The sequence below is a fragment of the Gigantopelta aegis genome, chromosome 7 (assembly GCF_016097555.1).
Source record: "Gigantopelta aegis isolate Gae_Host chromosome 7, Gae_host_genome, whole genome shotgun sequence".
Classification (NCBI taxonomy): Eukaryota; Metazoa; Mollusca; class Gastropoda; order Neomphalida; family Peltospiridae; genus Gigantopelta; species Gigantopelta aegis.
The window spans coordinates 36,382,640-36,406,163 of NC_054705.1; the positions used below are offsets into that span (position 1 = coordinate 36,382,640).

General features: G+C 38.1%; 1 protein-coding gene across 1 annotated transcript; it reads left to right on the forward strand.

Moving 5' to 3' along the window:
- Positions 1-14,598: 14,598 nt before the first annotated feature.
- Positions 14,599-20,790, forward strand: LOC121378053 (mucin-19-like). Its single transcript, XM_041506152.1, has 5 exons — positions 14,599-14,732; positions 17,271-17,553; positions 17,812-17,879; positions 18,652-18,726; positions 20,181-20,790. The coding sequence occupies exons 1-5, from the start codon at positions 14,599-14,601 to the stop codon at positions 20,788-20,790; spliced, it is 1,170 nt and encodes a 389-aa protein (XP_041362086.1).
- The last annotated feature ends 2,734 nt before the right edge of the window (positions 20,791-23,524 follow it).

The following is a 23,524-nucleotide window of genomic DNA, read 5'->3' on the forward strand; positions in this document are numbered from 1 at the left end:
TTTTTTAAGAGTTTCTTTTTCACATTCGTTTTCTGAAATTTGGTCTAGTTTCAACTCCTTATGCTTAATGTCTTGGATAAATGTATCGCAGTTGCTGCATGTGTCTTTGCGTGGATACCCAAATGAGATATTAAGTTTGTGTTAAAAATCATTCGATAAGTTTCATAGCAAACACTGTAGTCTGCTGAATATTTCTGTTGGAACATTTGATACATTTTTGCAATATTCAATGTTTCTGGCAAGTATAGTTTACGACTGTCATGTAAAGAATAATGTGATTTTCGTCCTCTGAAGGAAGAGATGTGTGCTTTGATAGCCTCCATTACTTCTGGCTTCAGTTTGTGCGGTCTGTTCGTGTGTTTTCCTCTCTTATCAGATGGAGCTTTTCCTGGAAGAAAAGAAAAAACCCAAACATGATTCATGTCACAATGTCATTGAGCTAACACTTCAAAATTAACAGTATTTATGCAGGGAATAGGGGCGGGGCAGGGAGAGTCCGTAATGTATGTATGTATGGATGGATGGATGGATGGATAGATGAATGGATAGACAGACAGAGACGGAGAGAGATCGACTGAGCGAGACAAAGGTGCTGAGAGACTGAGCGAGAGAAACAGAAACAAAGAAAGAAAGAAAGAAATGTTTTATTTTAACGACGCAAGCACTCAACACATTTTATTTACAGTTATATTGGCGTCATACATATGGTAAAGGACCACAACGATCTAGAGAAGGAAACCTGCAATCGCACACGATGGGCTACTCTTTTCGATAGGCAGGAAAACATTTTTATATGCAATTTTCCACATACAGAACAGTACATACCAGTCTTTGTTGTACCAGTCGTGGTGCACTGGTTGGAACGGAAATAAGCCCAATGTTAGACATCCACCTAGGAGGATCGATCCTGCGACCTCACTTCAAGTAAGCACTCTACTTTTATATGCACCATCCCATAAACAGTACATACCACAGCCTTTGCTACACCAGTTGTGGAGCACTGGCTGGAATGAGAAATACATGTAGTTCAATGGGACCACCAGGAGGGATCGATCCGACGACCCACGACACCATGAGCGGACCAGTGAGTGATAGAGAGACGGAGTGAGAGAAACACAGAAAAACAAGTATTTAATTTATTTCGTATTACCTGTTGATGTTAAAGCTTTCTTGATGGTTTGTACTCTTCTGTTGGTTATGCCGAATAAAGCCAAAAAGGCTTTGAAACATACTTTCTTGTCTGTAAAAGTTCCATCACGACTGACTCGCACATGATATTCATAGCTATATTCATTCAATCGAGCTTCCTCTCCAGGAAGTCTGGGTCTTCTCCTCGCCACAGTACGTGTTGTTATCAAGGAACTAAGGAACGAGTCCTGTTCGTCTTTGGAAGAGAAGGAATTGAACGTCTCAATAAGAGCTGATCTGTCTTCATTGTTTATTACATTAAAACACTTTAAAACACTACAGTGACAGTCTTCACCTGTAACATGATCTACTACCCTTGCTTTCTTAGCTAGATCTTTCTTAGACCCTACAGATTTCCTCTTTTTTGGCTTGCCTGTTGGTTGGGGATATTCTGTAGCATCAGTCATTTTGACTGTTTCTGTTTACTAGAATACTTTCCCCGATTGGCTAAAAATTATCATGTGACAAAATTATAATAAGATCACATGGATCATGATCGTTTTTTCATTGGTTGGCATGGACCCTGGTCGTTTTTTTCATTTTATAGCTTTTTAAAAAGTGTTCATAACTTATGACTGTGATCATTCTATCATTGGAGAATTTTACATATTAAGTGGACATGTTAGCACTACAGTTAGAGGGGCATAACACCATTTTTGAAAAAATGTGACTTTGATCATTTTTCCATTGTGCCCTTCATATGATAAACACACACACACACACACACACACACACACACACACACACACACACACACACACACACATTTATATTATATATATATATATATATATATATATATATATATATATATAATATATATATATATATTATATATATATATATATATATATCACACACACACACACACACACATGTAAATTTGTTTTTATTTTCAGGCGGCCGATATCCGAAAAAAGATCTTCTGAAGCACATTCATTGACAACCATCCACTCAACTTCTCACAGTTTTGACACGATTGACGACAGTAGGTCAGCGACGGATTACGAAACACTTCCGATCAGCATTGAGAGCTCCATGACATCACTACAGATACCACCTCTAGCGGAAGTGTTTGATGACGTTGAGGAACGTCAGTGGCTCAAATGTAATAGTCACGCAACAGATGGCAGTGAGAGATCTAGGTCATCGCTTTATTGAACCTGACAAACCTCTGTAGGGATTAAGGGGGAATCTTACTATCGCATGCAGCACCACTGTATTGAGCAACTAGTAGCGCGACAGTGACGTAACATCACGAAGGATAGATTTAGCACTGAAACATGCAGAGTGACGTAACACAGTACCGTCCGTCTATATCTATATTAAATAGAGGATACTCCCCGAGCACGAGTTGATAAAAGTATGAAATCCGAGGCTTGCCGAGAATTTTTATACTTTTATCAACGAGTGCTGATAAGTTATGATATAACAAGACACGAGGGGGTGGGGGTATTCTTGTTATCATCCGTTATCATTCTTTTCATTTGCGACAATTGGCAACAATATCAGTAATGTGAGTTGAATATCATTATATTTGGTAGCGGTAGACACGTTAACTGGCAGAACGACAGTGGCGAGACATCACTAACGATAAGTGTAGCGCTGAAACATACACAGTGATGTAACAACAGATTGTCTGGTGATTAAAATTTGACCAATCAAGAGTATAAGAAGCGATATTTCCTAGGGGAATATTGCAGGATATCGCAAATTATAGTTCCAGCTATATCTCCTGCAAAGTCTTTAATGGATGATAAATAAAATGATATATAAAATTGTATGATCAAACGAGACTGATGTACTTCCACGTTAGTCCTACAATGGACAGCATTCACCGTAATTATCACAGGACTGTCATTCTGGCTTCGTATTCGATAATATATCACATAGCTTAGTCTATTTAGTGATTTCCCTAGTAATTAGGCAGGGCATGGTATACCAAACACTTTTGGGGCATTTTCACCATTTTCGGGCACTTATCTTAGTCTATTTAGTTTGATTAGTTTGTCATTTTATGACGTCAGAATCACTAATCAGTACATACACAGAAGCGGAACAATGAAGCTGTTGTTGTCTACCTTGTCGTCCGGACATTTGGAATGGGCAAGCTGCAGTACAGGATATTGTTTTAAACCTACAAGCGATCAGTTTTGGGTGGGATATGGTTAAATATAACACATTTTAAAAGACTGTTACAATAGCAAACAATAACTAATTCAAAGGACATTTTCATCCAGATAGACCTTAAACAGAGGACGAAGCAGTGTTTGTTTTTGGATAGTTGGGATGGGAAGCGAAGGTTACAAATGACACTCACGATATTTAAACGTATACACTCACCCACTAAACCCAAATGAACAGTCCACGGGAAAAACATTTTGGTGAAATTGAGATTTTTTTTTCACCATCTTAATCTATCGACATCTTAGTTTAATTGTGTGTTTGTGAAACTGGTTTAGTTGTTATGCTCTATTAGTAAAACAATTCGTTTTGCTAGCTTTCAGTGTTCAAAAACACATTCACTTTAAGGAAATATCGACCAATGTCCACATGACCAAATAAAAAATAATAATCAACAAAAACGTTATATCATGTGTAACATCAATAACATCATACAACAGTAAAGTGTATATTTTCTGGTTTAGAATATCAGTGTCTGTATATTCAATGTGTTTCTGGTCGTCTTAATATTTGTAAGAAGCCCAAACTGAATTTTTGGAAACAAAATGAAACTTAACCTAGTACAAATATTGTAACGATCAGAAACACGTTTAATATACAGCCACTAATATTTTATGCAGAAAAATATATTTGATATGCAATTACAGTCGTTAAAAAAATCATTGTTAGTCGGTAACATCTTAAAAAGTGCATCAAACTCAGGTATGTCCCTTTAAAATACATTTTACGTGAGTTGTTAGGAAAGTAATATTTCAAAATGCGGCCACTAGCATTAATTTCATTTTGAATTTTAGTCTGCCGTCTGTCACTCACATTAATTTACGGACGCGTTAGTTTCTGGATCTACAGTATTCATTTGCTACACAGTGGTACAGCGCGCGGTCGGTGTGGGATCGATCCTCGTCGGATGGATTTTGTTTTAGTGTCTGACATTTGTATGTTATATAGACTAATATTTTTAGAGTTTAACCTATTAATGCCTTTCTGCATTTTATGTAGACTGACGAATATAGTTTTGATATGCTATAGTTTCATATTTTAAACTGTTATTAAAGGGACTGACTCTAGTTTTTAAACACTACAGCATGTTTCACTATTAGAGCCGTTTAAGATCACTGAAATCAAACATTACTGGTATTTTATTGTTTAGATTATCCATTTCCGTAGAACCGAAGTGTTTCTGGTCATCCTGATGTTTGTAGTACCAAAAATAGCATTTTTCATATTTTAAAAACGCACGTCCGTCTGAGAAGTAGCGGTTTACTGATTCGAGTTGTAGTCTATTTTTAAGAATATTTCTTGTTTTAACGTCTCAGACTCCTCTTTCACTCTGTTATAACTTTATCCAAATGAGTTAGATTTGTAGACTTGACTAAACTAAGTGTCCATTCTTTACGGGTTAAAACTAGGGTCTGAGCCTTTAAACTATTATTGTGTGACACCTAATGCATTTAGGTCAGTCACTTAAACGTTTTTATTTCGATAATTATTTTATTGTATATTAACATATTAACATATTTTTACGCAAATAAACTAATTATACATTTTTATTTCATTTCATTTCAACTGATTTTCGTGCTTATATTCAATTAAGGTTCAGGCACGCTGTCCAGGGCACACACCTCAGCTATCTGGGCTGTCTAACTAACTGTTAGTGGTTAGTGAGCGAGAAGAGGGTGTCTTACATCTACCCACCGAGTCGTTAAAACTCACTCTGGGTGGGAGCCATAACCGGACAGCGAACCCTGTACCTACCAGCCTGTTGTCCGATGGCTTAACCATGACTCCACCGAGGCCTGTCCTTTTGATTCAAAATTGGTCAGGTCAGGTCATAGGCCGTAACTTGCATATTCAGGACAAGCTGTTGTAGCACACGCCTGTCGATTGCGCAGATACCATATGTTATCCGGACATCCGTTTTCTTATTGAGTGTTTTCTGTAGTCACATATAGGGAGAAAAGGGCATATAACCTGTTCAGAGCCATATTCGAAAACAGTATAAAAGTATGGCACGTTAAGACGATTTGGGCCATATTTAATGATAATAAATTTTTTATTTTGTTTAACGGCATCACATTGATTATTAATCATTGGCTATTGGATGTCAAACATTTGGTAATTTTGACATATAGTTAAACAAAAAACACTTTAAAACGTTTAACCAGTCATACAAAATTAGTATTGCTTCAGACATATAGTTCATTCATTTCAACTTATTATCGTATTTATATCCAATTAAGGTTCAAGCACGCTGTCCAGGACACGCACGTCAGTTACCTGGGATGTCTGTCCACGACAGTGTGTTAGTTGTTAGTGGTTAGTGAGAGAGAAGAGGGTGCAGTGGTCTTACACACCTACCCACTGAGTCGTTAAAACTCGGTCTGGGTGGGAGTGAGTTTTAAACCCATACCAACTCAAATAATAATCAAAAAAATCCGTGTACATAAAAATGTTTCTTTAAACATTAATTGATTAATTAATTCTTTTTACTAGTTTTCGTGTAAGTAGGGAGAGGTTTTTCAGGACCTGTGTGTCGATCTTCAAAATTTAAAATATCCTCTTTTTTTGTGACTAGTGTGAAGAGAAGTTGTCACAAAAGCTCTAATTATGTACACACATTAATCATGAGACAGTATACCATCAGTTGCTATTTTACGTGAAAGTGTTACACTCTTAGCGATTTTTAGCTACATAATTGTTTTATTTATTTTGTAATATATACATGGAATCATACTTTTTTTTCTTTTTTTTTTACACAATTTACACTTAGCGATGAAACATCAAAAATACTTTTAAAAATTGATATACTAGTATATTATTGTTTTTAGAGCCACAAATGAGCCATCACGTTTACTCGATCAGAATATACTCTTCAAAAAAAGTAGGAAAATCAGAAATATTAATGTTAATATCAAATATGAGACCGAACATACGTTTAGACACACCGAAAGACATTCCATAGTTTGCACATGCATCACGCAGTTGCCCCGTACACGTGCGTGGGGTGTAATTCTCGATTTTGACAATTTCCAAGATGGTCCATTAATCACATTATATCTGTCAATCTTTGTTCATTCTGTTGGATCATACAGTTGTTATTGTTTTGTTTTTAGTCATTTTTATTGTTTGAATTTGCGATTTACTCATTAAAAAATGTCAACTTTCAAATTTGACTTCTGACCCCAATCGTCCTTCAAGATCTCTGGTGGTCATACAACCTACTGTAATACTGAACTACTGGATGTAATATTTACCCAATTAATTCACTATTATCATATAACCATTCTCCACAGCTAATATACCTTACACTTTTAGCAATTGTAAATACTGATTAGAGTTCCCCTAATTTTTTTAAAGAATATATATATATATATATGTATGTATGTGTCTGTGTGTGTGTGTGTGTGTGTGTGTGTGTGTGTGTGTGTGTGTGTGTGTGTATATATATATGTATTGATTTGCAAACGAACATGTACTCAATAAGAAAATATACACATCCATATGGAACGAATATTTACTAGATAAGAAAATATACATATTCATGTGAAAAGGAGCATGTACTCCATAAGAAAATATACATATCCATGTGCAAACGAACATGTACTCGATAAGAAAATATACATATCCATGTGCAAACAAACATGTACTCGATAAGAAAATATACATACCATGTGGAAACTAACATGTACTCAATAAGGAAATATACATATTTGTGTGCAAACAATAAAAGATATACATATTGATGTGCAGCCGAACATGTGTAGCAGAAATGGATTTGAATTATATAAGTGATGTAAGGGAAATAACTATATTTGTATAAGTATCTTATGTCATTATGTTATTATTATGTCATTGTTAGGTAATTAAAGCTGGTTAGAGTAATTAATTAACTGGAGTAATGTTAAGTTTATAAATGGTAGTTATTAGTAGGGAAAGTAATTAGGTTGGGTTTGGTCTTGAATTATTAGTTTTTAATTATTGGTTTTAAATTAATTATAGTCTAGACACCACCATTGAATTTTGTATTAAGAGGTATATTAAATTTAGCTTGGAGGGTTTATTTTCGATTTGCCAGAGGGTGAGTAAACTTCACTCATTGCTTCCCCCATCTCTTTGGAGTTGGGTTAGTGGGTTACATATTTGGGGTTTATTTTTTAATGTAGTTTTGAAAGGGGCCCTGAAGGTTAAAACACATGTTTATTTTTGTTTAACTAATGTAAAACAATGATTAATGATTTTATTTTGTAAATAAATGCTTGATATCTCGTTTACATGTTTTATTCTTAGTTGGCTATGAATAAATATATGAACTTGGGTTGATCTAACAAGATGGTGCAAGATATTAAATTGAATAATTAAAACTCCTGTTACACATACACTCAATAGAAAATATACATATACATGTACAAACGAACATGTATGTACTAGATCAGAACATATATACATTCATATGCAAACAAACATGAACTTAATAAGAAATAAAATACACATTCGTGTGCAAACAATAAAACAAATACATATCCATGTGCAAACGAACATACACTCGATGAAAAATATAAATATCCATATCAAAACGAATGTGTACTCAATAAGAAAATAATATACATATTCATGTGGAAACGAACATATACTCGATAAAAAATATACATATCCATGTCCAAACGAATATGTATTCAATAAGACTATATATATATATCCATGTCCAAACGAATATGTATTCAATAAGAAAATATACACAGTCATGTGCAAACGAACATGTATTCAATAAGACTATATACATACTCATGTACACAGGACTATGTACTCATTAAGAAAATGTAAATAGTCATGTTCAAAAGACTATTTACTCAACATTGAAATGTATATTCTTGCACACACGAATGTGTTCCCAACATGCAAATACGTACTAATGTTCCTACTAATGTTGGTAACGGAGGAATTCATAGATATGACAGCAGAAGAATGACTTGATGTTCTACTTAATGAATGGATTGGTATGTTAGCTAGATACTGACTTGGTACAGTGGATGAAGACACCGAACTGCCAGTGGGAGAAGAGGGTGCAGCTGAAGGTAAAACAGATTCAGTTTCTCGGTTATAACATATTCAAGAAGAAACTCGGGGTAGCTATGTGCTGTGTCGAAGATGACGTAGATGGATGGATCTGCCGTGACATTGCCGCAAGAGTCATAGAGAGTATGACCGGCCCTGGACTTGTCTCCCTTGGTGTACTGACCGACGAGGACCTTCGAGAGGAACACAGATCGAACAGGACCTCGAGTGTAGCAGTGACTGTACTTGGCATCCCTAGCAAAGTATGCACCATCACCGTAGACAGTGCCGTTCTTCCCACTGATTCTGAAGTCGACGTTGTTGTAGCAGATTCCACGTATGACCGCCCAGTCGTCGACAGTGCCGTCCACAGGACCAGATACACCTTCACGCTGGAGTGCCATCTGCATCGTCTTTTTCTTGCTGCAAATGAAAATAACATTCAGCCTGTTTCAAATGCCATAAAAATATACATTTCCCTTCCAGAGGGTTGATAAGGCTCATCAAACAGAGCAGTCCTTTGATACGTCCCCTCCAGAACTGGATATGGTCTAGTAATTAGAGGCTACAGGTGGTGTCAGTTACAGAACTGGGCCTTTTTGTTTTGTTGCTTTAGCATTTTTAAACTACGATTAACTGAGGGATACATACAGAGAGTTTTGTTGCCGTCACAAAGACAACACTAATGACGAAATGGCAAAGGATATTTTAAAAACAAATTTAGTAAAAGGAAATAATTCATTTAAACACTGCAGTTTCATGGGGGAGGATGAACCCCCTAGTACACCCATGTCCCGCGTCTGTACTGTATGGTTCCATTAATTACATTGAAATGCATCGCCTATAGGACATCAACACTCCAGACCAAAAAGTAAATAAAAAATAAAATAAATTTAAGAAAATAACATAAATAAATAAATAAATAAATAAATAAATAAATAAATTTAAGAAAAGAAAAGAGAACAAAAATAAAACATAAAAAAGAAAAGAAACAAACAAACAAACAAACAAACAAAAAAATAAAAATAAGAAAATACTTTTTTTTTTACTCTTTTCTTCCTTTCTTGACATCATCAGAAGATACGAACATTGGTTTCCGAATCATTTTTCGTCTCTTCATTGTTCTCAAGTTCGTCTGTCTCTTACTGCTAAAATTTATTTCGTAATGGAATGGTTCTCGCTCAAAGAAATAGCTCGACTGCCCATCCAGATATTTCACTTCCAGAGTGAACTGTAGATTTCCCTAGAAATCAATTCATACAAACATGAATTGCACACGAAAGGCGAAGTATACTTTGAGTAATTCACACATATGCATAGCACCTCCATAACATTTTCGATATGTTTCACACACACACACGCACGCACGCGCGAGCACGCACACACACACACACTCTCTCTCTCCTCCCCCCCCCCCCCCCCCCTCCCCCCCCCCCCCTCCCTCTCTCTCTCTCTCTCTCTCTCTCTCTCTCTCTCTCTCTCTCTCTCTCTCTCTCTCTCTCTCTCGCACACACACGCATTTACACACACACACACACACACACACACACACACACACACACACACACAAAAAACACACACACACACACACACACGATCAAACTAATGGATACATAAAGATGATGTATGTAGTTCACACAATAAGGAGAATGTAACGTTGTGTTTGTTTATATTTAAACACCCCTCGGTGTGTGCATATAAAAACCAAACACACACAAATATAATTATATACATTGCAGGGATTATGCATATTCCCTTAAACGTATGTCGTATTCCCCACGCTATCTTTATTGGATGTTACATGTATGGGCATTTGTATAGGATTTGGTCCAACATAGATTTTTAACCTAATTTTGGTTTGCTGAATCCAAAAACATATGTTGCCCATCTGAGAAATTACGTTTTATAGTTCAAAATGGCGGAAAATCGCCTAATAAAAAGTATACAACTGGTATCCCAACGATCTTTATAGGATTTGTTTTGACATTAACATATATGTAGATACATTAATTTATAAAAATCTATGTTGAAAATTTGAAAATATAGTTTTGTGTCAAAAAGTTGAAAAACAAGATGGCGGAAAACAAAATGGTGGCCATTTGTCATAAAATCGACATCCAAGTCTTATAAAGTGCCATAAATGCAAGAATGTATCGCAGCATACGACACAAATGTGTTCAACATATGTGTGGTATGATTCAAGATGGCCATCACATCATAACTATTTGCGATGGGTGGAAATATATCGTCCAAAATTTAGTCTATTTAATACTACATTGCTGTATTTTTTTTTTATTACATTAAATATTATGATAAGAGTGCTTTTTTTTACCTTATATGAGCATTTAGTGAACTGTTTATTTAGCAACAACAGCAACCTTAGAAGCAGAAACTGGATGCAAAATCAGAGGGCATTCATAGGTTATTCATCTATACGAGCCCATCTGCTGCTGAAGGTGATGGAAGGCCTAGAGTGGTACACGTAAGCTTGCTTTTTACGGTAATTTGTTTTCTTTTCTTTCAAAAACTAATAGTAGTCCAGTCAGTAAAATTAAATTAGCTTTCTTTTCCAGTTCTCCTCTGGCTCCATAGAGTTTTGTTTGTATCGTTGCTTGAATAGGCCACTCAGATTGTCTCAAACCTTGGATGGCCACTGCTGTAGGATGTGCTCCGTTGTTTAATCATTAAAGGGGTACTTACGACTACCGTAAGGTTGCTTTGTGGAACGGCTGTAAAATTTACGGTGCCAGTTGTAAAATTCACCGTAAGTCACTACAATTAACCTTAGCTACAATTGTTTTCATATAACGGGGCCCAGAGCTGCAAGTTGTTGAAGGTCCTAGCTTGAACATTTTGAACATGTGAGTATGTTGTGGCCTGTGTGGATTCTTAACAGAGTTACTTGATCCACTCGGCTGAGAAGGTGACAATAATCTCTCTCTGTCCTGTGCTTATTGGCAGACCTGTTCAGGGTTTTCTTTTCGGAGAAGCTAACTGTTGGTTGGTTGCTTTTGTTTTGCTCCTAGCTTGGCTAGCCTGTCTGCTTCCTCATTTGCTGGGATTCTACAGTGGACTGGAATCCATTGTGGGGCCACTCGTCCTTCCTTTGCGAGTTTTTGGATGCCTTCCATTAGAAGAGGACGTTGGTTCCCTTGTAATGCTTGTAGGACTGAACGAGCATCTAACAGAAAGTCGACTTGTTGACATTCATCTTTGGAGTCCTTAATCATGGTAGCAGCCTACATTAGGGCTTGGGCCTTAGCATTATAGTTGGAACTGTAGGTGTTGGTTGGGATATCCGCTTTGGAGATGTTTCCTGAGGGGAACTTAACAAACACGCCTGCACATCCATTGGTCACAGCATTTGTTGTTGAGCCATCCGTGTATGAATGGATCCAGGATTCTTCTGGATACTGCTCATTGATCATGGCGATAGTCAAACAGCGTTTGAGCATGTCACCTTGAGAGTCTCCTGAGGTTACTTGTGGAACAGATATGCTGATCTGTAGATTAGTGTCATACATGTTTAGAGAATAACTAACGAGCTATGAGGAATTACGGATTATCTGTCCCGAGTGAATTAATGTTGTAAACCCGGGCCTCTGTCGAGGGTTTTGCAACATTAATTCACGAGGAATTACGGATTATCTGTCCCGAGTGAATTAATGCTGTAAACCCGAGCCTCTGGCGAGAGTTTTACAACATTAATTCATGAGGGACAGATACTCCGTAATTCCTCATAGTGAGTTGGTTATTCTCTTTATTACCCATTGTCAATCATTAACGATTTTAAAAGTATATTTACGTTCCCGCTGCTGTAACAACCTTACCAGCCATAACAATATGTGCATACGCGCCGTTACCGGTGCACACATAACAGTATCCATAGAAAATAGTTCTAAAAACACTCAGAATAATAAAATAAAAAACAGTTTTTTTTAATATTGGTACATATATATGAAAATGATCACAGTAATATTGTCATATAAGCACACGAGCGTACGTATGTGTACACACACACGCACGCACACACACACACACACACACACACACACACACACACACACACACACGCACACTAAACGCAGTCATTTTGTGACATCAACAAAGAAACCGCCAGTCGTAAGCAGGGCACACAGTTCAAAAACATTTTTAGTTTAAAACATCCAAATTCGTTCTTTTCAAATTGTTATTATGGAAGAAATAGTCGGCGTTATAAAAACCGAATACAGAAAATGTGGTAACAACAAAAGAACCACTGAAGTTAGAAAGGTATTGGTCGCAAGAAAAAACACAGAAACAACTCGAAAATAGCAGAACAGTGCGTGACCCTTGACACGTCCTAGTTAGAGCCAGTTTGTTGCACATGGTTCACATGTGATTGCGTGCTGTACATTTTCATCGGAATTCGAATCGGACAGTATACGTCACCGTTTAGCCGGATTTTTGGAAGTGTTTTGATGTTCGTGATTGTGTTCATTATTGTAGTAATAGTTTGACAGATTGTTTAACTAAATCGTTTATATGAATTGGTGACAGAAACGAAGCCATGATTGTTTTCGCGTTAGCAGACGACATTTTTGTAGACGTGTGACGTATTACATATTTCTTTTCTAATTAAAAATAAACTATTTTCATATGTTATATATTTCATTGTTTGTTAAAATATATAATTTTACGGATCTACGGAAACCATAAAAGTGATATCCGGTGAAAAGTAATATTTTCACTGTATTTTAGCTACAGTGAAAATATAGAAATCATATTTACTTTTTTTGTAAAAGTGCATGATTAAATTATTTCCCTTTGTCTCGTTTCTTCGTATTTAACTTTGATGATTACTAATGCATCTGATCGTATATGAAAAAAAAGTAACTTAAACGACTGTACCTGTACCTATATAAAAGGGATACCAGGTGCAATTACGATAAACTATCTAAAACGAACTGAATACGAAGCTAAATAATGATGACACAGTGTAGTGGCATTGAGTGTAAGTGTAAGAATTTAACGACGTTCGATTCGTTTTGTTTTTGTGGGAGTTTTTGGAGGATCGCTTTGTCAGGTATGTTTGCACAGCAGTATTACTAAATAAATGTTAATAAAGATAATTTTTATTCAAATTTCTTTTGAAAAGTCTATAGTCATGTAAATTTTCTGGAAAAGTTCCATAGGAAGAAATATATCATGGCGTTACGTGTTTTCGATAGGATAAGCAATATTACCAAAAAGCGAAAGATATTGTCAAAAATTAGGAAAGATGTATATAATAAATAAACCATTTCACAGTGTTTTTTTCCGAATACCATTTTTATGTCAACTCGTAAAAATATGGTTTTCACACATCACATATACATATACGTATAGTTTGTAGTAAAAGTAGTCTCGGCAGTATGTAATTGCCAATCAAATCTTGTCTTTATAAAGCCAGCCAATCAGTGGCTGTAGAAGCAATCTGCACGCTGTGCACAGATCGAACAAATATTACCCCGTATATTTGAGCCCATATGGGTAATAAAAGGACATCGTTTTGAATTTATGAATACCAATATATGATTTTGGTAAATTTTATAACTTTCTACTTTATTTTCTTAATATATAGTAAGCATGTATGGAAAGCTTCCTGACAACAACTCCCCCCCCCCCCCCCACTCTTCCCATAATTCTAAAGAGTGGGTGGGATGGGGCGTAGCCCAGTGGTAAAGTGTTCACTTGATGTGCGATCAGTCTAGAATCGATCCCCGTCGGTGGAACCATTGGGCTATTTCTCGTTCCAGCCAGTGCACCACGACTGGTATATTAAAGACCGTTGTATGTGCTGTCCTGTCTTTGGAATGGTGCATGTAAAAAATCCTATGCTGTTAATCGAAAAGAGTAGCCCACAAAATGGCGACGGCGGGTTTCCTCTCTCAATATCTGTGTGTTCCTTAACCATATGTCTGACGCCATATAACCGTAAATAAAATGTGTTGAGTGCGTCGTTAAATAAAACATTTCCTTTCTTCTAAAGAGAGATTTAAAACAAAAATTATGGGGATTATATAACCCTAACTCTAACCTTATCCCCAACCACTTTATAGGCGGATGTATTCGGTAATTTGATCGCATATATGGTACAAGACTTTAAAAAAATTTTTTAGGGTATGGTATTTAATTATCTTTTTAACATATAACATGGTTGAATTAACTCCAGATTTATTCAATTCTGACACTGATGACACTCAAACGGAAGGCCAAGCTTCCACCAGACAGACTGACATTGACACTGACAAGCCATCAGGAACAGATAAAACCCCCAGCAACAACAGGTAACTAAATTACTGTTACAAGACACTGGAGATTAAATAAGACATACATTAATTTCCATAGTTTGTTCAATTTGTTTTCTATCTTTTACTGCTATAGGATAGTGACATACATCCCCCAGAACTGAGCCAATCAAAGGGTGTAGAGTACATATCTAGCAGTGACAGTTTTGAGGAATCCTGCCTTCATATACATGAAAACAATTTCTTTATCAAAGATATTTTATAGATATTTTTAATTGAAGCAAAAAAAAGATGAACATATAAATAGTAGTGCATTGTGTTCCAATGGTGTTGTTAAAACAAACTTTAAACTTTGTGCATGACACATTTGCTGGTAGTAGCTTTACAAAATAAATCAAATGTACCTAATCCTATTTATCACTAGATAAAAGATAGGCCTAATATGTTAGCACCTTTCTTGAATGAGTGTAAATAAACAAGATGAATGAATGCTAAAAGTGATTTTGGTGCAAATCCCAGACATGATCATTTCTTTAGAACAGGATATTCTTATTTTTAGTTAACAAGACTTTTAACAGTGCCAACAGAGTCTCAGTTTTTGGACAACTCAAGTTCAGACCGTTCACAAGAGAGTGTCAGCCTCATTAGCCGCCATCTCCACCACACAAAAGGTAAGGCACTGTGACAAAGACAGCCATCTTCACATTAACGTTTGACCGGGGTCTGAAACAACTGGAGTAGCATTTTGATGATCGAAAGCTATTGCATGGAATAATTAACCCAAGAAGGTTCCCCCTATTAGTTAGATGGTATCGGTATTGCTGGTAGTTTTAGAGAATTAGTGTGGCCATTATTTCGCCACTCGTTCATAAATGACATAACTGTCAACGATAAGGGACCCAGCTGCAAAACCAAAAGAGGGGATATAAGCTGGGACTTTGGTGGCAACCACGTACAGGGAGGAGGTGGGAACGCTGTCAGCTCGACGAACTATATTAGTCCAGTTGACATAGGTAACTATGTTTTACTGCTCTGTGGTACCTGAAATGTATTTTGTTGTGGCATTAAAGTATTATAATTATGTGTATTTTTTATGCTGTGGGAAGGACAGCTGGAAATCTAAGCCAGACCGACTAAAGTAAACTGTAGGCGTCGCTCACCCCCCCCCCCCCCCCCACACACACACAAATAATAATTAAAAAATAATAATAATAATTAAAAACAAAAAATAATAATAATAATAAAAATAAATAAATAAATAGTTAGAGGTTTACAATATCGATAACTGTTAATCCTAGTCCCATGACTTGGTAAACTGTAGGTTATTCGAATATAATAGGTGTGAGAGAGACAGCTGGTAATCTAAAGTCAGAACGACTAAAGTAAACTCTAGGCGTCTCATACCCAGACGTTACGACTAGATATAATATCTATAACTGGTAACCCTAGTCTCATAACCTGGTAAATTGTAGGTCCTTTGAATATTAGATGTAGGAAAGACTGAGGGTAATAATTAATTATTCTAAGGTTGTGTACAGTTTTAACTGTGAGGGGTAAATATCCCTAATTGTGAAGCGATTACGTTTACGTGTGGTGCTCAGCCTAGAGGTGAGGTGACACCGGTTGTATCAGGCCATGCAAATGCTGTAACCTGGTATTATATAATACATATTTGAAAATAAACTTGTGTTGTTGTCTTGCTAGTGAATTTAACGTTGGTTAATTGTAAATATATATACGATCTTGTTCTCTGAATAACCCTAGAGCCAAGACATTCTGGGAGAAAACTACCCGATACAGGGAGATATATATGTATAATATATATATATGTCTGTTTGTTTGTGTGTGTGTGTGTGTGTGTGTGTGTGTGTGTGTGTGTGTGTGTGTGTGTGTTTGTGTGTATGTATGTGTCTGTGTGTGTGTGTGTGTGTGTATGTGTGTTTGTCTATGTATGTGTCTGTTTGTGTGTATGTGTGTCTGTGTGTGTGTCTGTCTGTGTGTGTGTGTTTGTATGTGTGTGTGTGTGTATATGTGTGTGTGTTTATGTGTAATTTGCCTGACTGTTCCAGAGCTCGAAATAGGAAGTAAAATATGACCTACTGTTATAAATAAAATAGCAGGCCAAACAAAATGTGTCCTGCTAAGAAAAGAAATTTGGCATTTTAAAAATAAATCAGCATTTTCAGGGTTTCAGATAGTGTGTCATAAAGTAGGATCTCTAATATGTATTTTAGAGCATTGCACAATTAAAATAACAGAATTACAATCTAAATAGATGAATGCACACATATATGTCTCTTGGAAAATAACCTCCGATTGTTGGTGGTTTTAGCAGGTGAATGCTCATCTGTTAGGTCCTCAAAATGGACTGCATTTCGCAGACGCTATTTTGAGCCCAGACTTAGTGTCCATCTAATCATGTTGTATGTTGTGTGTTATCTTGTATGTACCTCATTAATCTATATCATCGATATAGCTATCTCTAGTTTGTATAACGAACCTCCTTTTCTTCCTGTCTCTCTGTTTACCTATCTATTTGTCCGTGTATTTTATTTGGAAATTATTATTTGTTTTAAGGTATCCAGTCTACTCCAAAGAAACCAACACAGAACATTTCGAAATACCTGACAGAGTAAAGTCTTTAGCAGAATGTAAAGAAATAATGTCAGAAGGAAACGAAGTTAGTTCAGGAAAACGAAAACAAAAGATAAAAAAGAATGTCCAAGCATCTAGCAGTGACGAGCAGAGGAATGATCAGAATCTTACAAAAGCACAATCAGAAGACGAACTTGTCGCGAAAGTGTTCAATATTCTATTGAATAAGTTCAATGGACGTGCTGAATTTTCAGAGCTTATGGAAGTAAGGGATATTCTTCCTGAAGATATTGATGCAGTTCCGTGGTTTAAAAAACTCAATAGACATTTTTTACTGTTTAAATCAGGAGCTGAAATCAGTTTTGTTTCTGTCTATTCGCAACATGCACGGCTCTGCATTTCATACAACACCTATCAGTGTGAGAAAGAAGATTGCAAGTATCTTCACATCTGTATGCATTTTATAACTGGCGACTGCAGATATAGCAGAACTTGTCTTTCACATGACTTTTTTGATGAACAGAATAGCACTCGTATCCAGGAGCTTGGTTTGGGAGCATATAACAACGAGAAGATAGCCAAGATTGTCAGGTGCAGTGCTGTAGAATGGTGTGAGGAATACGAAAACCCAAGAAGCAGGACATGAAGATGAGGACTGTCCGTTGATCCATGTTTGTAAAAATGAAAACTGTGATGAGGACTGTGATCTGGACCATGACATAAAGGGGTCTGACCACAACCGTTGGGTACTGAAAACGTATCGTATTTGTCACTTTAAAGATACTCTACTTGAAAAGCTTCTTCTTTGTCGAAAGAAAAAGCGCAATTATAAGAAAATAAATCTGGAACGGAAACAGAAAAAACTAAAAATCTCTAAATCGTCAACAAGTCCGGCTTCAGCAGACGTTTGTGATAAACAAAATAAAGATATACAACTAAAAACAAGTGACGAAAACGCCCCTAGACCTCGAAAATATAGCACCCTCGAAATTGAGGGACGCGAGACACGTTTTCAACAAAAGCCAATCATTTCACAAGACCTTACCTCCAGTCTGAAGTATTATAAAAATCAGTGGCTCAAATTAATGCTCTTTTCCCGATACGTGAAAAAGTCGAGGAAAATGACACAGAGATGGGCGATTCCATAGGTTCTCTAAAAAAATATCGTTTCTGTAGAAATGGAAAAGACAGATATGAATTTTGGGCAGATTGAAATTAAGGAAAATAATGTTCAAAATGAAATTAATTTGTCCTCGAAAAAGAGGAAAAAGAAAAAAAAAAATTGTAACAGGAATCAGACCAGTGCGGTGTATGACGAAGCAGATGAGATAGTAAAGAAAGTGTTTGCAATTCGTCTTGACAGGTTTAATGGACGAGCAGAATTTTCACAACTAATGGCACAAGAAGATCTTCCAGAAGAAGCCAATGAAGTCTCATGGTATAAAAAGCACTGGTACTGTTTTGCACTCTTTGAAGAACGAGATACAGTAAGTTCGTGTCTGTCTTTTGGCGATCTCTACGAATCTGTATTGCATACACCAACAGTGACTGTACAGAAGAAGATTGCAAGTATCTTCATATCTGCACGCAGTTCATCACTGAATGCTGTAATCGCAGCTGTTCTCTGTCACATGACTTCTTTGATCATAGAAACAATAGACGTATACAACAGCATGGTTTGGGAACATTCACAAACAAGGCGATAGCCAGCATCGTTAGGTGCAGTATTCCACAATGGTGTGAGGAATATGTGAAACACGGGTGCAAGTATAAGAAAGCATGTCCATTTATTCACGTGTGCAGAAGTGAGCAGTGTCATAAACGTTGTGGTCTGGATCATGACATAGATGGCTCTGACCACAACCGTTTGGTATTAAAGGCTTTACGTATGGATAATTATAAAAAGAATATACTTGATAAAATTCTTCTTTGTCGATATATACATATAAAAGGGAAGAAGCAAACATTAGTGAATAGCACACAAAACGAACTAGAACAATTCAAAGCTTTCCCAGAGCAAGATTGAAAGGAAACTGAGGACATAAACGATTAAGAAACGCAGCAAAAATCAAGTATTGAACAACTACAGAGAGCTGCAAAATATAGGTCACTAAGAATTACAAAAAGTAGTTCAAGAAACAACAAATGTTTTAAAAGATTTGCACTCCACGAGGAAAAGGTCAAAATCAGTAGCTGAACTCAGAAAATCCAGTGGTTGTTTGAGTAAAGAGATGGCAGATATAATCATATCATCTTTTTATCCTGTGGGTAAGGAAATGTTGGATCGTGCCGAAGTCTCATGTCTTGTGACTGAAGAGACTGCAGCTCATTTCAAAGAATCCATTCGTCCTGTGAGTAAAGAGACATCAGCTCCTGTCCAATTAACCAATTGTTCTGTGATTAAAGAGACAGATGTTTTTGCCCTAGTATTCAGTCGTCCTGTGAACAAACAGAGAGCAACATCTGTTTAAGTATCCAGCCATTCTATCAGTGAAGAGAATGTGGCTCATGTAGAATTATCCACTCGTGCTGTGAGTAAAGAGACAGCAACATATGTTCAAGTAATCAGTCGTCCTGTGAGTAAAGAGACAGCGCCATCTGTCTAAGTAACCAGCCATCATTTGAGTACAGAAACAGCGACTCCTGCCCATGTATCCAGTCGTCCTGTGAGTAAAGAAACACAGGTGCCTGCCCAAGTGTCCAGTCGTCCTGTGAGCAAACAGACAGTGGCTGCTGTTCAAGTATCCAGTCGTCCTGTGAGTAAAGAGACAACGGCTCATGCCAAGGTGTCCATTTGTCTTTTGAGTAAAGAGAAAGTGGCTCCTGCCCAAGTGTCCAGACGTCCTGTCAGTAAAGAAACAGCGGCTCGTGTCCAAGTATCCATCATTTGAGTAAAGAGACAGTGGCATCTGACGAAGCATCCAGTCGTCCTGTGAGTAAAGAGAGAGCGGCTCCTGCCCAAGTATCCAGCAGTCCTACGAATAAACAGACGGCGGCTCCTGCCCAAGTGTTCAGTAGTCCTGTGAGTAAAGAGACAGCGGCTCCTGCCAAGGTGTCCATGTGTCTTTTGAGTAAAGAGACAGTGGCTCCTGCCCAAGTGTCCAGCCGCTCTGTCAGTAAAGAGACAGCGGCATCTGATGAAGTATCCAGTCGTCCTGTGAGTAAAGAAACAGCGGCTCGTGTCCAAGTATCCAGTCGTCCTCTGAGTAAAGAAACAGCAGCTCTTATCCAAGTATCCAGTCGTCCTGTGAGTAAAGAAACAGCGGCTACTGTCCAAGTATCCAGTCGTCCTGTGAGTAAAGAAACAGCGGCTCCTGTCCAAGTATCCAGTCGTCCTGTGAGTAAAGAGAGAGCGGCTTCTGTCCAAGTATCCCGTCATCCTGTGAGTAAAGAGACAGCGGCTCCTGCCGAAGTATCCAGTCGTCCTGTGAGTAAAGAGACAGCAACATATGTTCAAGTAATCAGTCGTCCTGTGAGTAAAGAGACAGCGCCATCTGTCTAAGTAACCAGCCATCATTTGAGTACAGAAACAGCGACTCCTGCCCATGTATCCAGTCGTCCTGTGAGTAAAGAAACACAGGTGCCTGCCCAAGTGTCCAGTCGTCCTGTGAGCAAACAGACAGTGGCTGCTGTTCAAGTATCCAGTCGTCCTGTGAGTAAAGAGACAACGGCTCATGCCAAGGTGTCCATTTGTCTTTTGAGTAAAGAGAAAGTGGCTCCTGCCCAAGTGTCCAGACGTCCTGTCAGTAAAGAAACAGCGGCTCGTGTCCAAGTATCCATCATTTGAGTAAAGAGACAGTGGCATCTGACGAAGCATCCAGTCGTCCTGTGAGTAAAGAGAGAGCGGCTCCTGCTCAAGTATCCAGCAGTCCTACGAATAAACAGACGGCGGCTCCTGCCCAAGTGTTCAGTAGTCCTGTGAGTAAAGAGACAGCGGCTCCTGCCAAGGTGTCCATGTGTCTTTTGAGTAAAGAGACAGTGGCTCCTGCCCAAGTGTCCAGCCGCTCTGTCAGTAAAGAGACAGCGGCATCTGATGAAGTATCCAGTCGTCCTGTGAGTAAAGAGACAGCGGCTCCTGCCGAAGTATCCAGTCGTCCTGTGAGTAAAGAAACAGCGGCTCGTGTCCAAGTATCCAGTCGTCCTCTGAGTAAAGAAACAGCAGCTCTTATCCAAGTATCCAGTCGTCCTGTGAGTAAAGAAACAGCGGCTACTGTCCAAGTATCCAGTCGTCCTGTGAGTAAAGAAACAGCGGCTCCTGTCCAAGTATCCAGTCGTCCTGTGAGTAAAGAGAGAGCGGCTTCTGTCCAAGTATCCCGTCATCCTGTGAGTAAAGAGACAGCGGCTCCTGCCGAAGTATCCAGTTGTCCTCTGAGTAAAGAGACAGCGGCATCTGCTGAAGTATCCAGTCGTCCTGTGTGTAAAGAAACAGCGACTCCTGTCCATGTATCCAGTCGTTCTGTGAGTAAAGAGAGGGCGGCCCCTGTGTAAGTATCCAGGCATCCTGTGAGTGAAGAGACAGCGGCTCCTGCCAAAGTATCCAGTCGACCTGTGAGTAAAGAAACAGCGGCTCCTGTCCAAGTATCCAGTCGTCCTGTGAGTAAAGAGAGAGCGGCTTCTGTCCAAGTATCCAGTCATCCTGTGAGTAAAGAGGCAGCGGCTCCTGCCGAAGTATCCAGTTGTCCTCTGAGTAAAGAGACAGCGGCATCTGCTGAAGTATCCAGTCGTCCTGTGTGTAAAGAAACAGCGGCTCCTGTCCATGTATCCAGTCGTTCTGTGAGTAAAGAGAGGGCGGCCCCTGTGTAAGTATCCAGGCATTCTGTGAGTGAAGAAAAAGCGGATCCTGCCCAAGTATCGAGTCATCCTATGAGTAAAGAGACAGGGGCTCCTGTCCAAGTATCCAGTCGTCCTCTAAATAAAGAGTCAGCGGCTCCTGCTCAAGTATCCAGTCATCCTGTGAGTAAAGAGACAGCGCCTCCTGTCCAGGTATCCAACAATCCTGTCAGCAAAGAGACAGCAGCATATGTCCAGGTAACCAGTCGTCCTGTGAGTAAAGAGCCTTCTGCCGATATACACTGTATCCCAGTGAGTAAAGATAGTTCTGTCCAAGTTTCCAGTCGTCATGTACAAAAGTCTAGTAATACTTTGGTGAGTAAAGTATCAGTGGCTCAAGACATAGCCACTAACCAAAAATCAGTGGCTGAAATCAAAATGTCTAGTCAAGTTGGTAGTAAAGAGTCAGTGACAAAGCTTGAAGTGCCCAGTCCATCTATCTGTAATGAAGATGCACACATTAAATCACACATAACAGTGGCTGGAAAACAAAACGGGAGCAGATGCTCGACGTCAAAGACAGCCTAGTGTCACCGGTATTGGAGAGTGAACAGCTTGAAGACGAGGAACCTGACTCTGTGTCTGGTGCTCACGTCATCTGTGAGAAGTGCGTCTTGAGAAAGTACTCTGCGCATGCGCACGCCAGGTGGACAGGTCGTCTCCCGTACCAGTGGCAGATCGGGCTTCAAGGTCGATGGGACATCATCGGCCCTGTCTCGAACGAGTGGGTTGAGCAGTCATTTTGCAGCCTGAAGAAATATATTGAAAACGTTAAGGTGAGGAACTGATCAGGAGCTTGTTATTTAATCTGGATAGTAACTGTATTTAGTTTTATTTAATCAGTGTTTTTGTGTCAATCATTCTTGTACTTGCAACATGTAAGGTGTAATGGTAGAACTAAGTACTACAGCTTTGTGCGAAACTTGGAGTGTTACAGTAACAATGTCCCCATGGAAGGTTCCACTTTCTACGGTAAGTACTTTGAGTGGTGGTCATAGTTTGGTTAATATAACACTGCATATAGTACATGCAAATTGCATATGTTAACATTGTCATCTATTGTAAACTGACTGGAGTGTGTTCTGTATTGTGATTGGTTAATTACATTCTTTTTCCGGGATCAAATGAAAATAACACACAGAAAGCTAATGATGTCATTAGAAAGTGACGTCATTTGCAATTGGAACATGGGAAGTGACGATTCAAGGGTCTACAGTTAGATTGTAGCCAGGTATTTTTTCAAGAAATGTTAAATATACAGTTAGTTCTTTAGAAAAACGATTCAGTTTACAATGGACATAATCATATGGAGATTTTAGATTTGCGGGTGTTATTGTCTATTTGATGCCGACAAATGTTTTATTTTTGACCTCAGGCTAACGCCTGCGGTCATAAATGACATTTGC

Bases quoted from the DNA above. Each gene is read 5' to 3' on its own strand.
- LOC121378053 (XM_041506152.1), top strand. From the start codon at position 14,599: ATGGTTGAATTAACTCCAGATTTATTCAATTCTGACACTGATGACACT. The intron at 17,880-18,651 runs GTGCAGTGCTGT...TCGTCTTGACAG, and splicing joins AAGATAGCCAAGATTGTCAG to GTTTAATGGACGAGCAGAAT. The intron at 18,727-20,180 runs GTATAAAAAGCA...CCATCATTTGAG, and splicing joins GAAGCCAATGAAGTCTCATG to TAAAGAGACAGTGGCATCTG.